Source organism: Colletotrichum higginsianum, chromosome 3 (assembly GCF_001672515.1).
Source record: "Colletotrichum higginsianum IMI 349063 chromosome 3, whole genome shotgun sequence".
NCBI classification, from domain to species: domain Eukaryota; kingdom Fungi; phylum Ascomycota; class Sordariomycetes; order Glomerellales; family Glomerellaceae; genus Colletotrichum; species Colletotrichum higginsianum.
In genome coordinates, this window is record NC_030956.1 from 2065466 (window position 1) to 2082536 (window position 17071).

At 56.6% G+C, this 17071-nt stretch overlaps 2 protein-coding genes across 2 annotated transcripts; both read right to left on the reverse strand.

The window, feature by feature from the left end:
• Nucleotides 1–452: 452 nt before the first annotated feature.
• On the reverse strand, nucleotides 453–1906 carry CH63R_04181 (Aromatic amino acid aminotransferase; the record flags this gene model as incomplete). Its single annotated transcript, XM_018299156.1, has 3 exons — nucleotides 453–1176; nucleotides 1269–1661; nucleotides 1731–1906. The coding sequence occupies 3 exons, from the start codon at nucleotides 1904–1906 to the stop codon at nucleotides 453–455; spliced, it is 1293 nt and encodes a 430-aa protein (XP_018160402.1).
• Nucleotides 1907–4177: 2271 nt separating this feature from the next.
• Nucleotides 4178–15659, reverse strand: CH63R_04182 (FAT domain-containing protein; the record flags this gene model as incomplete). Its single annotated transcript, XM_018299157.1, has 2 exons — nucleotides 4178–15555; nucleotides 15629–15659. 2 exons carry the CDS (start codon nucleotides 15657–15659, stop codon nucleotides 4178–4180), a joined length of 11409 nt encoding a protein of 3802 aa, XP_018160403.1.
• Nucleotides 15660–17071: the final 1412 nt, after the last annotated feature.

Genomic DNA, 17071 nt, shown 5'->3' on the forward strand with positions numbered 1-17071 from the left:
GCATGGTTTGTGTGCTTTGAGGCGTAATGGACAACTAGGAAACGTTGACCTCAATTCATCAATGGACAAATGATTCCCTTGAATAACAAAAACAAACAAATCGGGATGTGCTGGGGGGAGGTCCTGGCTTCCAACCTCTCCCTGGACCTCGTGACGGCTCGACCCCAACGTGAATATGACTTTTCTCTCGTTTCTGTACACTTTCAAAGTTTACGTAGTGACCGGAAAGGTAGCTACAAAAAAGTTCGTCTACATTATTCTCCCATGGTGTTTGCTGCAAATGTGGCCGTGTGTTAAGTTTGTTTGTGTGTGTACCATGTGCTCTGCCTATGTATGTGTCTCTCTCCCTGGCCTGGGTGTGGCATACATGCCATGTGTAAAATCCGCGTTTCATCAAATTCGTTGCGTCTCTCAACATCTCTCTTTGCTTAATTGTCTGAACATTGCATCTCTCAGCATCCCATAAAGGTACCCAGGTTACCGAACCCGTCCACGTCTCTGGGCGGCTGGAAGTCCCCGAGCAGGTCCTCGACCTCCTCGACCTTCTTGATCCTCCAGAACCTCTGGATCGCATCGGCCAGCTTCTGCGAGCAAAGGTCCACGTTCTCCTCCGTCTCGGCGGCGAAGCACAGACGGAAGTACGCCCACCCCCTCTCGGCGCGGATGGCCGGGGTGGCGCTGAAGATCAGGCCCGGGCTGACGAGCACGCGGTACGGCTCCTTGGTGGCGAGGAACATGAGCGCCGTCGACAGGCTCTCGCCGTCGAGCAACGGCACCCTCTTGCCGCCCGTCGCCATCCACAGCGGGTGCGTCTCGAGGCGGAGCTTGAGCCAGATGAACATGCCGCCGCGCGGCCAGTCGAACTCGTAGAGCTGCGTCTTGCTGACGACGCCCCAGTCGGCGTCGTCGGCGCTGCGCGGCGTCGACTGCTTCAGCTGGATGGATCCCTCGTCGAGGATCGTGCACATGCGGTTCATGCGGCGCTCGTAGACGCCGCGGAGCCCTTCGAGCCAGCGCACCCAGCCGTCCATGCGCCAGCCCTCGAACGTCTGCTTCTGACGCGACGTGAGGGCGGCGAAGGCCGACCGCGCCGCGGCGGGCTGCTCGCCCATGATCAGCTCGGCGACGGTGGACTGAACGAAGCCCGAGGGCTGCTGTGTCGTGACCTCAGTAATTCTAAGGGGTGAAGCCGTCGCGCGTCAGTTCTACTGTCCGTGATACCGAAACTGTTCCGATTCGGAAAAGCGAGACGGGGAAAGGCACGTTACCTCAGGAGACGCTCGATGATGGCGGGCTGCGCCGTGATCCAACCCAGTCGGCATCCCGGAGCAATCGTCTTGGAGAAAGTGTCCAGACGGATGACCCTGCCCTCGGTGTCGACGCTGAGGAACGACGGGGTCAGCGAGTCGAGGAACGGATAGCCCGACGACTTGGCGGGCTTGTAAGCCGGAGGGGAGGGAGGGGTCTTGAGTCCCCGGGACTTGGCCTCGGCCACAACGGCCGAGGGGTACTGCAGGTACCAGTACGGGTCGTCCTCCACGATGATGATGTCGTACTTGCTGGCGACGGCGTAAATCTCCTTACGGCGCTCGACCGACAGGACGCCACTGGTCGGGTTGTGACCCATGCTACCACCCCGCCACGTGTCAGCCATGCGGTGTCTCGGAAAAGACAGACAAGAATAGGAGGGAAAACCCCGGATGAGGGAAAAGGAAAAAACCTAAACTGACGTCACAGTGTATAAAAAGGACGGTCTTTTGCCGTCCCTCTCATCCCACGCCGCCAGCACCTCCTCCAGCCCGGCGACGCTCATGCCGCCCTCGTCCATCTCGACGGGGACGACCTGCACGCCTCTTGGCAACGCCTGGGTCAGGACCTGGCTATAGACAAAGACCTCGCACAGCATGCCGGGCCTCTCGGCAGCCGATTGCCGGGCCGGGTCCCATGTGTCGGTCAGCAGCTCCAGCGTCTTGGAGAAGCCGTCAGTGGAGCCGCAGCTGAGGATGACCTCGGGCCCGCCGAGATACGGCACGTTCGGGTGCAGGTGCTCGCGCGCGAACTGCCGGACGAAGGACCGCAGCGGCGGGTACCCCTCGGCGGTGCCGTACTGCAGGGCCGTCGCGACGTCGATGCGCCGGAGCGGGTCGGGGTCCGCGTCGGTCCCGGGGACAGTGACGTGCCGCGCCGCCTTGACGTCCTTTTCCTTGTCCTTGCCGGCGGTGGTGCCGTCGTCGGGGATCGGAGACGGCTCCCAGCGCTCGGGCTTCGCCGCCTGCGCTTCAAGGGTATCGAACGGGAACAGGCTCGAATGCGGAAGGCCTGTGAGGGGGGGTAAAAGACGAGGGGCATGTAGTCAGCGAGTCGTGTCCTGGCAAAAAAAAAAACCCCCCAAGAAAAAAAAAACCCCGGTGCCCGAGATCGGGATTGCGAATATCATTGGGCTGTTGGCGCGTAGAAGGCGCAATCGCAACGCGGAGCGCGAAGCACGCAACGCAAGGTGTGCATCACGGCATGTATGGCGGCATCCTGGCCACCCGCCCGCGGGCCAAGCACGACCATGAGAACAACTCGGGTCGCCAAACTTGAAGGGAACGCCCGCGCAACCACCGGGAAGCCGCCGTATCGGCGTATCAAAGGGGGGGGGGGGTGAAACTTGTACAGGTTGATTTGGAAAAGACTCACCTCCGGCCAGATTTCCAATGCCCGGAATCTCAAAGTACTTGTAGTACTCCTTCATCTTACTGGGCGTGCGGCGCTGGGTGACCGTGGAGAAGTGGTGCTCCAGGTTGAGGGGCGGTCTCTTGGACGAGTGGTCCATTGCGGCGGCGGACATGTTGGCGCGGTCGACTCGAGGGCGGCTGGCGGCGATGGGAGAATCGTCCTTCTCTTGTGCTCTTATCAGTAGTGGTGTTGTTGAGTGTTGTCGCGTGCCTCGACGTCGATGAGGTTCGAGGTGAGCAGTCGGGTCGTGGGAAAGCTTGGTAGTGTGATGGGGAGTTCACCGAATCAAAAACCACAACACTCAAGATTTCGACGAGGTGAAGGGAGATGTCAAGATAAGCAAAGTTGGAAAAGTACGAAAGATAGCTTGGGAACAAAGTAGACGAGGTTACGTGACAACCACCAGTGAGTGCATGCCCACAGTCCCCCCCCCGGTTGCCCCAGTCCAGTTCCCTCCTCCCCCTCCCTGTGGTTTCTCGCCCCGGGATTACAAATCGTCATCCATCTTTGAGAATGGGAATACCCCGATAAGGAAGCTCAAGAACAGCTCCTCGTCGATAAGGAGGGGGTCCTGGTCGGTCGCCGACTCGCCGCGCGGTGAGAGTGGACAGGGGTTTGTGTGTTTGTGGTGTGTGTTAGCAGAAATATGGAGATGCGGGAAGCGAGTTCGGACTGTCACCGAATCCCTGGTGTCGGGGCCGCCTGTTAGTGGTCCATGATTGAGCGGTAACGAATAGTATTTCGGCGTCGGCGTTCTCGGTCATCATCAGTGCTGGGCATGGCACTTATGCTGTGTTTCCTACTGTCTTTTTTTACATATCATTTTGTACCCGTGCGACCTTGAGAAGGACCGCCTTGACCACGTACCTTGGTATTTTAGTTCTCAGTCATCAGCCAACGAGCTAGGTAGGCCCCGGTCGCTATCGTGGCCACCGTGGGATCTCCCGCAAGTCAATTCCGGGGGTATCAGGCAGAAGCAACAAACAGTACCCGACTTTGTGTGAAATCTACGATTACCACATGCCATCCAAAACTCGCCTCTAAGCCATACACATGCATGCCATTCACCACGAAGCCAACAGAGGACATCCAGACTGCTGCCATCGAACCAGGTGAACAACCAGTCTGACTAGCGCGAAGCTGTATCGTGCATTCGGTATAAAACTCTACTGGTAATCATGGGTAGCGCCCTCGGGTGCTAGACGGCCGTACAAGTACAAACAGGGAATCATCATCTTAACCCTTCGTTTTTTTCGCCTCTCGAAACAAAACAGCCATGACTTCCGAGCCATCTGTTCTCTTCGCATCCCAAAAACGCCTTGCTGGAAATCATTGCAACAGATGTTCTGTTTTGACACACTCCATTCTCGAACCCCCCCCCCCCCCCCCCCCCCCCAACCTCGTTTTCCTCCTTCATCTTCCCTCAGCATCTACATGTCGCCTGTCGCCCGTCCCCTTACAAGTATGGCATCCAGAGCGCATCGCACTGGGCCAAGTTCATGGGGTTCACAGCCTTCGCAACCAGGTCAATAACCGTCTGGTTGGCCGGCAGGTTGCCGACGGGGCTCTGTGCCAAGCTGACGGCACGCTTGACTACCGAATCGCTGTTCACCTGCACCGACTCGCGCAGCTGGTTCTCCGTCATCTGGACCGCCCTGTGCGAACTCGTGAACCAGAAAATCATCTCGTCGCGCACGAAGAGCGTGAGCGCGTGCTCCAGCTCGTACTCGGGCTCCGTGAGGCATCGCGCGATCGCCATGAGCGCGCAGCTGAAGATGCCCTCGGTCGCCAACGGTCCCATCAGCGTCTGGAGGTTGGGCGTAAGCCGGAAGGGCACTGGTTCCGGGTTATGGAAGAAGGGCTTAGCGGCGCTCATGTACGCCATCAGCTCCGATCCCCAGATGTTCCCGGATCCGCGCGCAATGTTGATCTTTTGCGGGTACCGGTTGTGCATGTAGAGGATGTACGTCATAAACGTGAGCGACGCCAGCTGGTACGAGAACTGTCTACGGAACAGCCAGAACTCGGTAAAGTCGGGGAAAGCCCGCTGGAAGTAGTCCAGCGCCAGGTTCTGCGGCACCCACTTCTCCTGGATGGCGTGGAACACCTCAAGCCGAGCCGTCGCGCTCTGCTCGGCATGCTTCTGCGGCGAATCGTTAGGTTCTGTCTTTTGCTCCGTTACGACGGCACTACTTACCGAGTTCTTCGTGTCGAGAACGCCGCGCAACTTCTCCATCGTGAACAGCACAGGATCGTCCTTGGACATGCCGTGGCGGCGGCAGTGGTCCTCGTACACGCTCTGGAGGGTGATGTACGACGTGTCCTCCTGCACGATGCGGATGTGAGGCGCCAGGGGCACCATCAACGGCAGAGTAAACTGGAGATCTCGGCGGCGGCTCTCCTTTCTCCGGCCCAATGTCTGGTTCAGTTGTCTGAACAGCTGCAGGATACGCTCTTCGCGGCGGCAGTGTCTCGCAGCCGGGTGTTGCACGGCCCACGAGTGGATGCTTCCGTCGTGGCCGCGCATCTGGAGACGACGGTACGAGGCGCTGATCGACCGCACAAGGTCAACGTTCGGCAGGAAACGTTCTATGCGGATGAAGTCCTGGTTCTTGTCCTTGTGCTGCAGGTATTGCCCGGGGACCTCGACATCGTCGAAACGCTGGTACCGGAATTCAGAGAGGTGAGGAGAGAAGGCCTCGAGCGAAACCCGCGTGGTGCGGCGATCGAGCTTCTCCTCGAACTTGTTGCGCCAGCGTCTCAGCTTGTGGATGTACTCGTACATCGTCGGCTTGACGTCGACAAAGTCGGCCTCGAACGACTTCTTGATGTGGGCGGGAAGAATCGTCTCGGCGAAGCGCGTGATGTTGGTCTCGGTAGCCGAGGGAAGCTTCACGTCTTTGGCGAACGAAGAAGGCATGCGGCTGACGTACGCCAGCGCATCGTTGAGCAGCGCGACGATGAGACGGTACGCATCCTCGTCGGGCGGACACTTGAAGTGTTTCTGGATCTGGTCCACCATGGTCTCCATCGACAGCGCAAGAAGAGGGAAAGCAGTCTTGAGAGCGCTCATGATTTCCTCGGTGAGCTCCCATGGTGGCTTCTTCTGGCCGGCGCTCGACTGGTCGCCAGTGCCGTTGGCCTGCGGAGCAGGGGTGCCGTTCGCGTCGTTGCCCTCGGTCTTAACAGGAGCGTTCGCGTCGCCGCCGCCGCCGCCGCCGCCTGCAGTACCGGGTCTTGAGCCCGAGGCATCCGGCTTCACGATACCGTCTTGCTTGGGTTGTTGGGGCGATGCGCTCGGCTTGCCGTTAGACACGGTTGACTGAGCGCGCTGGCGCGCCTTCTCCTTGGCCTCTTGGTTCTTCTTGATGACCAGCATGTCTTCCCTGTTGGTGCGCAGCTGGAAATACAGGGCTTGCGGGTACGATCTCGCAATCTTGACCAGGATCTGGTGGACTCTGGGGGCTTCCTTATGACCGAGGCCGGTGATGAGCTGAGGAATGTAGGTGATCCAGTACCAAACGGGGGTTTCGCCCTTGAAGTCGTCGAAGCCGGCCGCGATGGAACCGTTGGCATCATCCAGGCTGAGCAGCCACAAGATACGAGCAATGAGCTTGCGCGACTTGGCGTTCTTGTAGCTGCCGGCGGCTTGCAGATACGACGTGAGCGCCTGGCGGGCCGAGTTGATATCAGTCGGGTCCTCTTTGTACTTGCGCTCGTTAAAGTAGCCCCATTCGGCCCAGGCCTTGGCCGCGGTGATATCGAAGTACAAGGCCGTGCCGTAGGCCGAGTCTGCCTCTTCCTTCTGCTTAAGCTTTTCGAGGAACATGCCCTTCAGGGTGTAGAACTCCGCCTTCTGAGGCGGGTTGAAGTAGTTGAGGTTCGTGTTGTTGATCACGTCCAATCCGCTCGTAAGCTCCTCGGGGTTCTCGTAGTGGCACTTGGCCTGTTCTCGCAACTTGAGGAAGGCCTCCTGGATCTCGATGTTGGGCAGGGTGTAAATCCTGCTCAGCTGGGTAATGCACACCTCCGGGAGGCTATGCTTGCGGGCGACGTGTGCGAATCGATTGATGATCCAAGCAGTCTCGTGGTATCCGCGGTAGGCGAACGAGGCGCCGCTGGCGTTTTGTCCACCCCCCTGGGGCAGCAGCTGGAGGTAGGTCTGGTTGATGAGGCCAAAGATGTGCTGACGCCAGGTAACCAGGTCCTGCCAGGCGGTGATATCATCCCAGACGTTGGGCAGACGGTCGCGCCAAGCGCCGAGCAGCAGCTTCAGCTCGCCGGACTTGACGTCCAGATTGGACTGGTTGGTGCTGGCCAGACTGTTGCAGATGACGCTTGCGTCATGCAGCTCGACCAGCTGCTGGAAGTTCTGAAGCAGAGGGATGTGTGCCTTGGTCAGCTGCTTGGGCAACTGATGCCACTTCCTAATCGACAGTTGGATGGCCTCGTCGCACGACTTGGCAAAGTCCTGCGGCGTCTCTTGCTTGTTGTAGAACTTGAGGAGCGACATGAAGGCTTGGAAGAAGGCGCGACGGGGCGTCGGGGCGTCCATAACCCCTTTGATGAGGTTGTCCAATGCATCGCGATGCTCTTGCGTCTGCCACATTTCCGTGTTGTTTCTCCAAGCGCACTCCAGGAGCAGGTCCTGGAAGTTCTCGTGCTTAGCAAAGTCTTGTAGAATCTCCCACTGCTGCAGCTTCTGTGCGCACAAAACCCAATGGTCTTCCCAGAGAACATACTCTGCTTGGGAAAAGGGGATGACGCCGGTTCGAGCTTTGATCTGGGCGGCTTCGTACATCTTTTGGGCCTTGTCCCACATTCCATTCTGCTCGTACGACAAGGCGGCGTTTGTCTCCACAAACTGGCATCGTCGGCGCCAGGTGCCGTAGAACAGATCGTCTTCCTGGAGAGAGGCATACAGCTCGACAAGGGCATCGAGGTTGCTTTCACGAACGACCGCCGACTCGATCTCCGGCTTGATGGCCGCGTTCTCGAGCTGCACAAGCGCTGTGTACCACGCGTCGTACGTCTTTGCCTCATACTTGAGCACATGCGGCGGAATTTTACACTCGGGCCAGGCCTTGGCCGCACCCTCAAGCAGGGACTGGACGACGTTGGGTCGCTTGTCGATCTGGCGGCTGTGGTAATCCTTGGTCAGGAGAGCAACCATGCCTCGCTCGAGATCGTGACGTTCCTCCTTCATCGTTGCAGACCAGTAGATGGGGAACAGCGCAACCCAGAGCTGATGGGCCAGCGTCGAGTCGACGTGCTGGAGTTGGATCAGAGGCTCGACAAGGTCCCGAACCTTGACCTCACCCAACTCGCTCATGAATCGTCGGTGGGCGGCCATCAAGGCGTCAAATTTGTCGTCCGCCATGTTGGCAGGCTCCCTGCTGTCCTTGGCGTGGATCGAGAAGAGCTGGGTGAGCGGCAATGTCTTGAAATCTTCGTGGTGCAGCTGAATAGGATTGTTCAGCTCGACCGCGCCGAGGAGAAGCTGAGAAGCTTGAGCCAGCCAGTAGCTGTCGGCCAAGGTGTCCCAGTTCTGAGAGGTGAGGACATAGGCGAGACGGGCGCTGGCAGTTTTCGAGAGACTCTTGTCAAAGATGGCCATGAAGCGATTGCGCATATCAACATCCTGGGCACGTGTGCCGATCAGGAACGCATGCTCCATGCGAACAGTCAACTCCGTCCGGGTGATCTTGGGGTCCTCATAGATGCGGATTACCAGCTCGAGGAACTTGGTCAACATCGTCGAGTCCTGTCGATGCTCAAATGATAGCATCTTGTGGAGAACGGCCGTCTTCTCCTTCAGCGTGGGCCATGTGCCTTCAGAACGGAAGACCCAACCCTCCACCATGTTGAGGATTTCCTCGCAGAGTGGGATGTGCATCGACTTCTCAACGAGCGTCGCCAGAACGCTAAGGAACGGGCGCCGGTTGTCGCCCAGCACCTCCATTCGCAGCGCAACGACCTGGATGGCCTTGAGCATGAGCGCCGTCGATACCTCAAGGTCGTAGGTGGACATCTCTCCCGTGGGCGTGTTCGCGTCCTGGGTACGAGGAGGCATCCCAGCCTGGTTCGCGACAGCGGTGTAATGCTGCACATGCTCTCGCGCCAGTTTGCTCTGGAGAGCCTTCATCAGAACAGGAATGTGCTGGTCGATGACACTGGGTTTGCGGTTGCCCAACGACCACAAGATGTTGACTCCAGATCCGTAGTTGTTGGCCGCCATGGCTTCCCCGGCGATTGACGACAAGGAGTTGACGATTTCCGAGTTCTGTGACTCGGTCTCGCCCTCAGCGTCGGCGTCTTCCATCGGGATGTCCTCCGGAACAGCATCAAGGACTCTTTGGATGATCGACTTCAGGTCGCGCCCGTCGTCGAACTTCTTGTCGGCAAGGTGCAGACAATCCTGCAGCTCGGGGTTCTCGCTCTTGAGACACTTGTCCAGGACCTTCTGGACCGATGGCATGTTCTTTGCAATCCATTCATCGGGCTTAAAGTTCAAAATGATGCGAACGACCTGAAGAGTGTTGATGATGTTTGTAATGAACTTCTCGTCAAACTTTTCCTTGTCTGAGGGATCGGCAGAGAGAATATTCTGGGTCTTGTCGCTGGCCAGAACAACATCCGTGACATTGGGGAAGAGATCAACATCCAGATCGCCCCAGTACTGGGGTTGAACAAGGTTGTAGAACAGACTCATGGCCTTCTTGCACATCTCGGTGGTCGCGGGGGGCATGCTCGGGCCGTTGGTGGAAACAGAATCCCTTGCTCGCGTAGACGGAAGCTGGTACCGCTCGTTAAGCTGTGCGATGAACTCGACCAGATACTTAATCATTTTCTGTCGGCCGATTGACGGGATGAGGTACTCTGCCCGTTCCGGATTTTGTCTGGCAGAAGGAGGAGACGACATTGGCTGGTCGCTGTCCAGCTTCCGCTTCCTGGAAGTCGGAGACTCGGAGATGGAACGAGAGACGGCATCTCCCTTGCCCTCGACGCGGCGCTGTTCCCAAAGCCAGATGAGCCACATCATGTTAAGCGCAAGCTTCTTGGACTCGTTGGAAGGGTTGGGCGGCGCAGCAACCTTCCTCAAGGACGAGATGATGAGCATAGTGTACTTATCCCTCGACTCGTAGAACAACTCCGGATGTCTGACCAAGAAATGGAAGATACTAGTCATCTGCTGTATGTTCTGGCCCTCGTCGGCGAGGATCTTCCGAGGAGCCAGCGCCCACCCGGCGTTCCGATCGTTCGGTTGCGTACCCAAGCGCTTGGGCAGGACGGGGGCCACCAGCTCCAGAGCCTGAGTAACCAACGCCCGCCCCTCATTCTGGTTGGTCCTGAGAAGCGACAGGTACACCTGGGTGACGATCTTGACGGGCGTCTCATACAGGGCGATGAAGTACGCGATGACGACGTAAGCAGCATGCTTGTTGATGACATCGTCCAGTCGGATAAAGGTCCAGCAGCTCTTAATGATGTCTTTTCTGGCCTCCTGGAATATGACGGAGTGGTACTTGACAAGCATGGCCGACAGCTGGAGGACCTCAAACTTGGTGTGGTCGATGCCAGGCTGCGTGAGATCGTCATTGTCGTGCTGACTGGTATCCTGGTGCGTCTTCCAGATCTTTGCTGTGACGGCATCAATGATGGTCTTGTCCATGAAGCGGCCCTTGGTCTGTGGCGGTTGGTTCCAGTGTCTCTGGACGTCCATAGCAATGATCGGGTTGACAATGTAGTGCAACAAGAAGCACTTCATCTTCTGGGAGACGTTCTTCTGGGGGTAGGCGTCGAGACATCTGAGGACCGTTGCCTTCCAGAACTCAGGCGAGTCGCTACTGATCACATTCTTGTAGAGGTAAGCGATCAGAGGCTGCGAAGCGCGGAAGTCGTCTGTCGTGACCGAGTCCACCAGGTTGAAGAGAGACTCCAAATCTCTGGGGTTGCGTTCCAAGGATTTGATAAAGATGGACATCAGCTGGTCCGACGCCTGGCATGCCGGGAGTCTGAGGTTTGGCGCCAGCGTATGAGCTCGCATTTGCTTTTCCAACTCCCTGCCGACCTGCTTCAGCCAGTTCAGATGCTCCTTCTTCTCCAGCCACTTGTCAGTCCCGGGCGACACGGTGAGGGAGTGCAGAATGTGGACGGCATTGACGACGACGACGAACTTGGTGTCCTTGTTTTGCGAGATGACGTTGTTGCAGAAGTCGATCAAAGCCTGGACGTTGGAGGACACCGTCTCTCTGAGAGTGCCGCTCTCGGGATTGCGGATGACCTGGGACAAGAAACGTCCGTACTTGAGGTCCTCGAGCTTCGGCAAGAGGAAGTTCCAGACCTCGTTGGGATACCGGTTGATAAACTTGTACAGGGGCGCGCGGAAGGGACTCTCGTGGGTCCGGCGCAGCTTCTCCTCCAGCTCCAGAGCCAGGTCGATGAGACGTTGTTTGAACCCCTCTGCTTGTGGGGGCAAAAGGTGGAAGATGTTGAAGACCGCGGCAACGACCTTCATCTGAGAGTGCTGCTCAAAGAAGGTAAAAGAGAGCTGTTGAAGGACGGTGGGATCAGCGAGAACCTTCACGTGGTCGAGCAGACGCGCTCCGATCTCGACCTTGAAGTACGTGGTGAGCAATTTCAGGAGCCGACCTAGGTTGTCCAGGCCGTGGGTGGTGAGCTTCTTGGGATCTTGTAGGCTGGCAAGCACCGGCCTGAGGCCTCCCTGCAAAAGATCCTTAGGAAGTTTCTGGTGGGCCTCCAAAGTGTTCTTGAGCGCGCTGTTGGCCGCGTCGATGGTGGCCTTCGAGTCCGAGTACAGGCACTTGAAGAAGACCGAGACAATCTTGGAGCGAGTGGGATTGCTGCCTTGCTTGAGCGGAGCAAACTCCTCGAAGCTCGTGGCAGTGCTCAGGATGTTGATACAGGCTACCCGCAAGTTGACAATGTACTCGTGCGTCCTGAACTCTCCAGGCTTGTTGGCCAGAGACTCGTCGCTTGCGTCGGCCAAAGCCAAAGACTCCATAAGCAATCTGGTCAAGTTGTCGTCGAACGTAACCCATTCCTTTCTCAGGGTCATGTGGTAGGTCATCGCGTCAATGTAGCCGATCTGGATAGGGAACGGCAATGCGCGAAGAGGCTTGGAGTAGATGGGCTGAAGGAATCGTTCCTTGTAGGGTTCGATCAACTCCCAGACCGCGCAGTTCGCCGCCTTGGCAATGAGCTCAAGGGATCGCTTGGCAGTCTCGCGAACGTGTCGGTTCATGTGTGCCAGTTCCGTGTTGAACTGCATGCAGATCTGGGCGAGGCGAGACCTTTGTTGCGGCGGTTGACCCGGGTTTTGTTGCGGCATGGCATCCTCCTTCTTGATGTTCTTCGTGATCCTCTGCAGCAAAGTCTCGAGCGTGACCTGAGCAGATCTTCTCGTCTTTTCCGGTAGGTCCTGGGGCATGTCCTTGATGACGTACATGAGCGATCGAATGAACTCAATCTGCTTGCTCGTGACCCACTGGTCGCCCAAGTCCAGCTCAGTAAGCAGGAAGTTGATGCCCAGCGAGCCACCTGTCTTGGTGAACCACTCCTCTTCGTAGCAACCATGGCAGAAGGTCGCGCTCAGGTTGTTAAAGAACGGCAACCTGGCAACGTTCTGCTGAGATCCGAATATTGTAGCGGCCGAGTCGTACACCTCGCGGATGGCGCGCTGCGCAGACTCTCGAACCTCTGGATGATCCGAAGCCAACGATTCTACTATGGCATCGGACAGCACGCGGGTATCAATGAAGAGCGGACCTTCTCCGGCGTTGGGGTCAAATGGGTTGTAGACTCGCTTGACGTCGATCAGTGCCCGGCCGACCTCGATGATCGTGAAGTGTTTGCAGAGATTCATGAGGAACGCCTGCGCGTCTTCCTTGAACTCTGGCAGGGATTCGGCAAACATGACTGCCTTCAACAAACGCCGAACGAGATCATCCTGCTCGTCTTTCTTGGGAATGGATCGCTCCTTGTCAGATGTTTCAAATGCGGAAAAGTCGAAGTCAATCTTCCTGCTGATGAGGTCCTGGGCCTGCAGACGCAAGAGCCTGGGCAAGTCTTCGGGCAAGCTCTCAAAACCGATCCGCATCTTGAGCTGGGCCTTGATGAAGTGAAATGACTGCTTCTTGTAGTACCCGTCGTACTGCCGGGATTGGTTGCCCTTGCTGCCTTTGGGTTGCTCCATGAGCTTCCTGATGGCTAGATCAACGCCCGTCTCTGCCGGGAAAGCTCTGTCCTTCTTCGAACCAATGAGGCGGAGATCAAAGCTGGTCGGATCGTCGGCGTACTCCTTGTACGTGAGAGGTTGGGCATCGGTCATGAACTTCCGATTTCGGCCTCCAAGCTTACCCAGAATGCGCATCGTGGTGTGAGCATGGAAGTGGCTGTAGGGATGTGGCTTGAGGTGGTCGAACAGCGCCGTCATCAGCTCGTCAATAACCGGAGCCATGATAGGATCGAGATAATCCGCCGTGAGGTTATCGACACACAGTTCAAGAGTTCGCAGACCTTGGCCAACAAGATCTGTGCCGGCTCGCAGAGCGACAACCAAGGGCCGCATGAGGAAGCTCAGATGTGGTAGCAGATTGCTAAGTCGCGCTGGTACCGTCAAACACAGCTCTACGTAGAGATCTCGCTCGGCAGGCTTCCTTGCTGCCATGAGCAGGTTGTTGAGGACGTCTAGCAACATCTCGAGCAGGGGAAGAATCTGCTTGTAAAGATGCTCAAATTTGCCGCCACCGATGCTTCTGAACAGAGATCGTAACAGCAGGAAGTAGTTCATGGGCTCCTCGGCCTTGGTCGACAGTTCAATCGACTTGGTGACGATATCGACAACGTGAGGAAGCAACACCTGTTCGTTTTGGTTTGCGAAAAGCGTGACCGCCATGAAGGCCAACTTGAAGAGCCTTAAAAGAATCGACGACTTCTTCACATCCGCCGAACCGACCTGGTCGATCCTCTCCATTAAAAAGCGCAGGAGCATACCGCAAAAGCTAGGTGAGGTGGCTTCACTGGCGAGGAAGAACTGTGGGATGTGAAGCAAGGCGGTGTGCTCGAAGATCATGTCATACAGGTGAGGGATCTCCTGCTGGAAGACTTCATGGAAAGTCGCCGGGTCGATGCAGTGGAAGACGGTGGCAAACGTCTCGAGGAGATCCTTCTCCTCCTTGCTGCTCGACACCATGTAGAAATTGGCCATGTACTCCACAGGAGACATGTACTGCGACTCGGTGGCAGGCTTCTCGATTTCGTAGTAGCGAAACACGTACGCGCCCTCTCGGAAAAGCTTCACCACGACGTTGACCTCCTCCGCAGTGAAACCATAGGCAACATCCTGCCAGTGTGCCGGAGCGTTTTGCACATCGATGATGTTGTTGACATTGCACGTTCTCAGCTGGTAGAAGGTATTCTTGAGTCCGTTCATCAAATTCTTGAACAAGAACTTGTTGTCCGCGACGGGATCCGCTCCTCTGTCCCTTGGGTTTGACGTCTTGATCGGCATGGCAGTGAAGATATCCGTCTCGTCCCAGTCAGGGGGTTGATCCTTGTCCGCAAGATAGCTGTCCAGGGTTCCATCAGCGGCTTGTTGGGCGTAGATTCTTGAGAGTTTCACTGCGTTGGGGTATTGTCGGTTCATGGCCACGAATTTGTCGCCGATCGCGTTGAGAATCATAATGAGATAGTGCCGCGCGTCAACCTTGTTAGACATCTTCGCAATGCATTCCGCCATATTAAGGAGGAGTTTCGCACTCATAGTCTGAAAGCTCGTTCCTGGGAAGTTGTCCTGGAGGTTTTTCGTGTAGACCTCGACCGTCTTGCGAATCTGCTCTGGCGTGAGGCTCTCGCGAACGTGGTGGATGAGGTCGGCAAGCATGCTGTATGCCAACGGTCGCATCGTCTCATACACGGTCAGTCCGTCCCCGATCAGTGTCTTCTCGTCCAGGAGCTCATCGATCTTGGGAAGGAATATCTTGCGAAAGTTGAAGTTGATGATGTGTCTTATCGCAACAAGTAGCTCCTTTCGAGCGCTGGACTTTTCTCTGGGGCAGTCCTGCAATAGCCGCACTACGATCTCAGGGAGCGTCGGCAGGAAATCGGTCAGCTGCTGCGAGTACTGGCGCAGCAGGTAAGCCAAGAAGCTCATTGTCTTGACCTGGGCCGTGATAAACTCCCCAAAGGCAGCACGATTCTTGATCAACGGGCTCACTCCTGTGAAGATTTGTCCTCTGGCCTTGGCATCAGCATGGGCCTGCTTCTGCGCACTTGCCTGGAGGCAGAGGAACCCCTTGATAAGAGGAACGAAAGCCTTGACATTGGCAGCTACTGTGTTCCTGTAGACCTGGAAGACGGAGACCACGATGATAGGGCATTCTGATAAGACTTTGAAGGACTGCATCCCCTTCAGGAGAAGTCTGTTCTGTTGCTGGGGATCCGGTCCGAGGTCAGTCACCGAAGCAACGGGCGAACCGGGACGAGGCGACTGGAAGTTCGTCTGGGAGCTGCCTGGCGTTGAGGGGGCGACCGAATTCGATGTCGTCGAAAGGGATGTGTTGTCCAGCTGCTCGCGCACGACTTTCTCCATCTGCTCGAAGAGCTCCTGGATCAGGCTGAGGAAGGCCTGAACCTTGCTTCCCAGGACCTTGTGCTGATGTCGCATGACATCCGAAATGATCTTGACACATAATGTCGCGTTCTCTTCGTTGTCCGTTCGGACCAGTTGCATCAGCAGGTCGACAACCTCCTCGGCGTACGGTTCGAATGGTTCGGTCGGGGACGGCGTCGTCGGCAGTCGATGGAGGACCTCTAGTATACAATTGCGCAGTTTCTTCCAACCAAGTCAGCCGCGCACTATCAAGGTCGATGCGGGGCAGCTCACCTGCTCCGGGGAATTGCTCTGGAAGATGCATGGCCCTCTAAGGATGGTGAGGAAGATGGGCACCATTCGTTGTAGGAAAGGGGGGTATATTTGACCGGCTGTGTAGTGGTCTAAGCTGTCGCGCAAGGTAGTCGCCGCCTCTACCTTGATTCTCACATCTGTGTTACAGGCACATGTCAGCAAGGCCCTGACGGAAGAGATGCGCCTCCACCACGGCGGGGTCCCAAGACGTCGAGGAATCGCATCGCACGAGGGGTCATTCCGTACCCGTTTCCGGAGTGCTGAGTCGCTTCACGACATCGTCAATTGTCGTGCCTGACATCGCGGCGTCAGAGGCCCCTTGGGGAGGCGTGGTTCGTTCCCATGCGTGGGAGGGGATGGTCTTGTGGGATAGTTCGAGTCGCAACGAGGCTGAGAGTGAGAGGCGGCGGGTGCGCGCGCGCGTCGGAGCTGGGGGGGTATCTGTAGATGAGGAAGAAGGAAAAATTCGCTGTGGAAAAACGGGCGGGAAAGCTCGACGGCAGTTTTCCTATTAGATTGCCTTGGCCAATGTCTTGGGCGGGTGTGGTGGTCGTAATTTCTTCCCAACTGCTCAAGGTCGCGCGGCTTGATTTTAATGGATTTTGGGCCGGACTCGACGTGAACTTTCAAATTTCCCAAAGGCAATCGCGAAGCTGGGGGGGAGCAGCTGCCAATTCATTTGGCGCTAGGATATTGAAGAATATTGATCCGGCATAGTCGCTCCACTCGGAGGACGCCCGGGCCGCGATGGCCCCCTGCTTATCGGCCAACTGCTATCTGGGGAAAGCTCTTATCGCGGTCTGGTGGGGGGCCGGTAGCTCGGAGGTGGGCCGGAATCGCACTTCACTCTTCTGTCACTTGTTCAGTCTGACTTTCTATCATATTGTATGGGTTTCTGTTCCTTGAAAGGGTTTTGTATCTTCTAGTGAAAGGCTCTTTGCATATACTCACTGTGGAACCATACTGCTGTTTCATCTTCCCTCAGTAGGACTTTCTACATTGACTCTTTTCCAAGCTTGACAAGACACTTCGACAGCTATAAGAGTCTGGCAACCGCCCATAAGTCACCGATTTACACCAATCTCTCTCCGGTTTACTTGGTAGAGGAACATTTCGGCTTGAGTATAATATTTTCCGCAGGCACGCACACCTACAAGCACACACAGGGAACAAAATACCCAGTTCTCCATTCTCAAAAGTCCGAATACTCATTCTCAAGCATCCTGGCATCACGGTCAAAAGTGTATTTCGCCAACTCAACATTGTCAAGATGAGTGGACCGCATACTGCCTTCTTCTACGGTAAGGTCCCATATGTCTCGGTGTGTCGAAGGCTAACGTGCGAGGATAGGCACCTTGGTCAGTGAATCGTGTTATCGAAAAGTCACTCAACTGTAAGGGCACACTGACACGTTATCCCTAG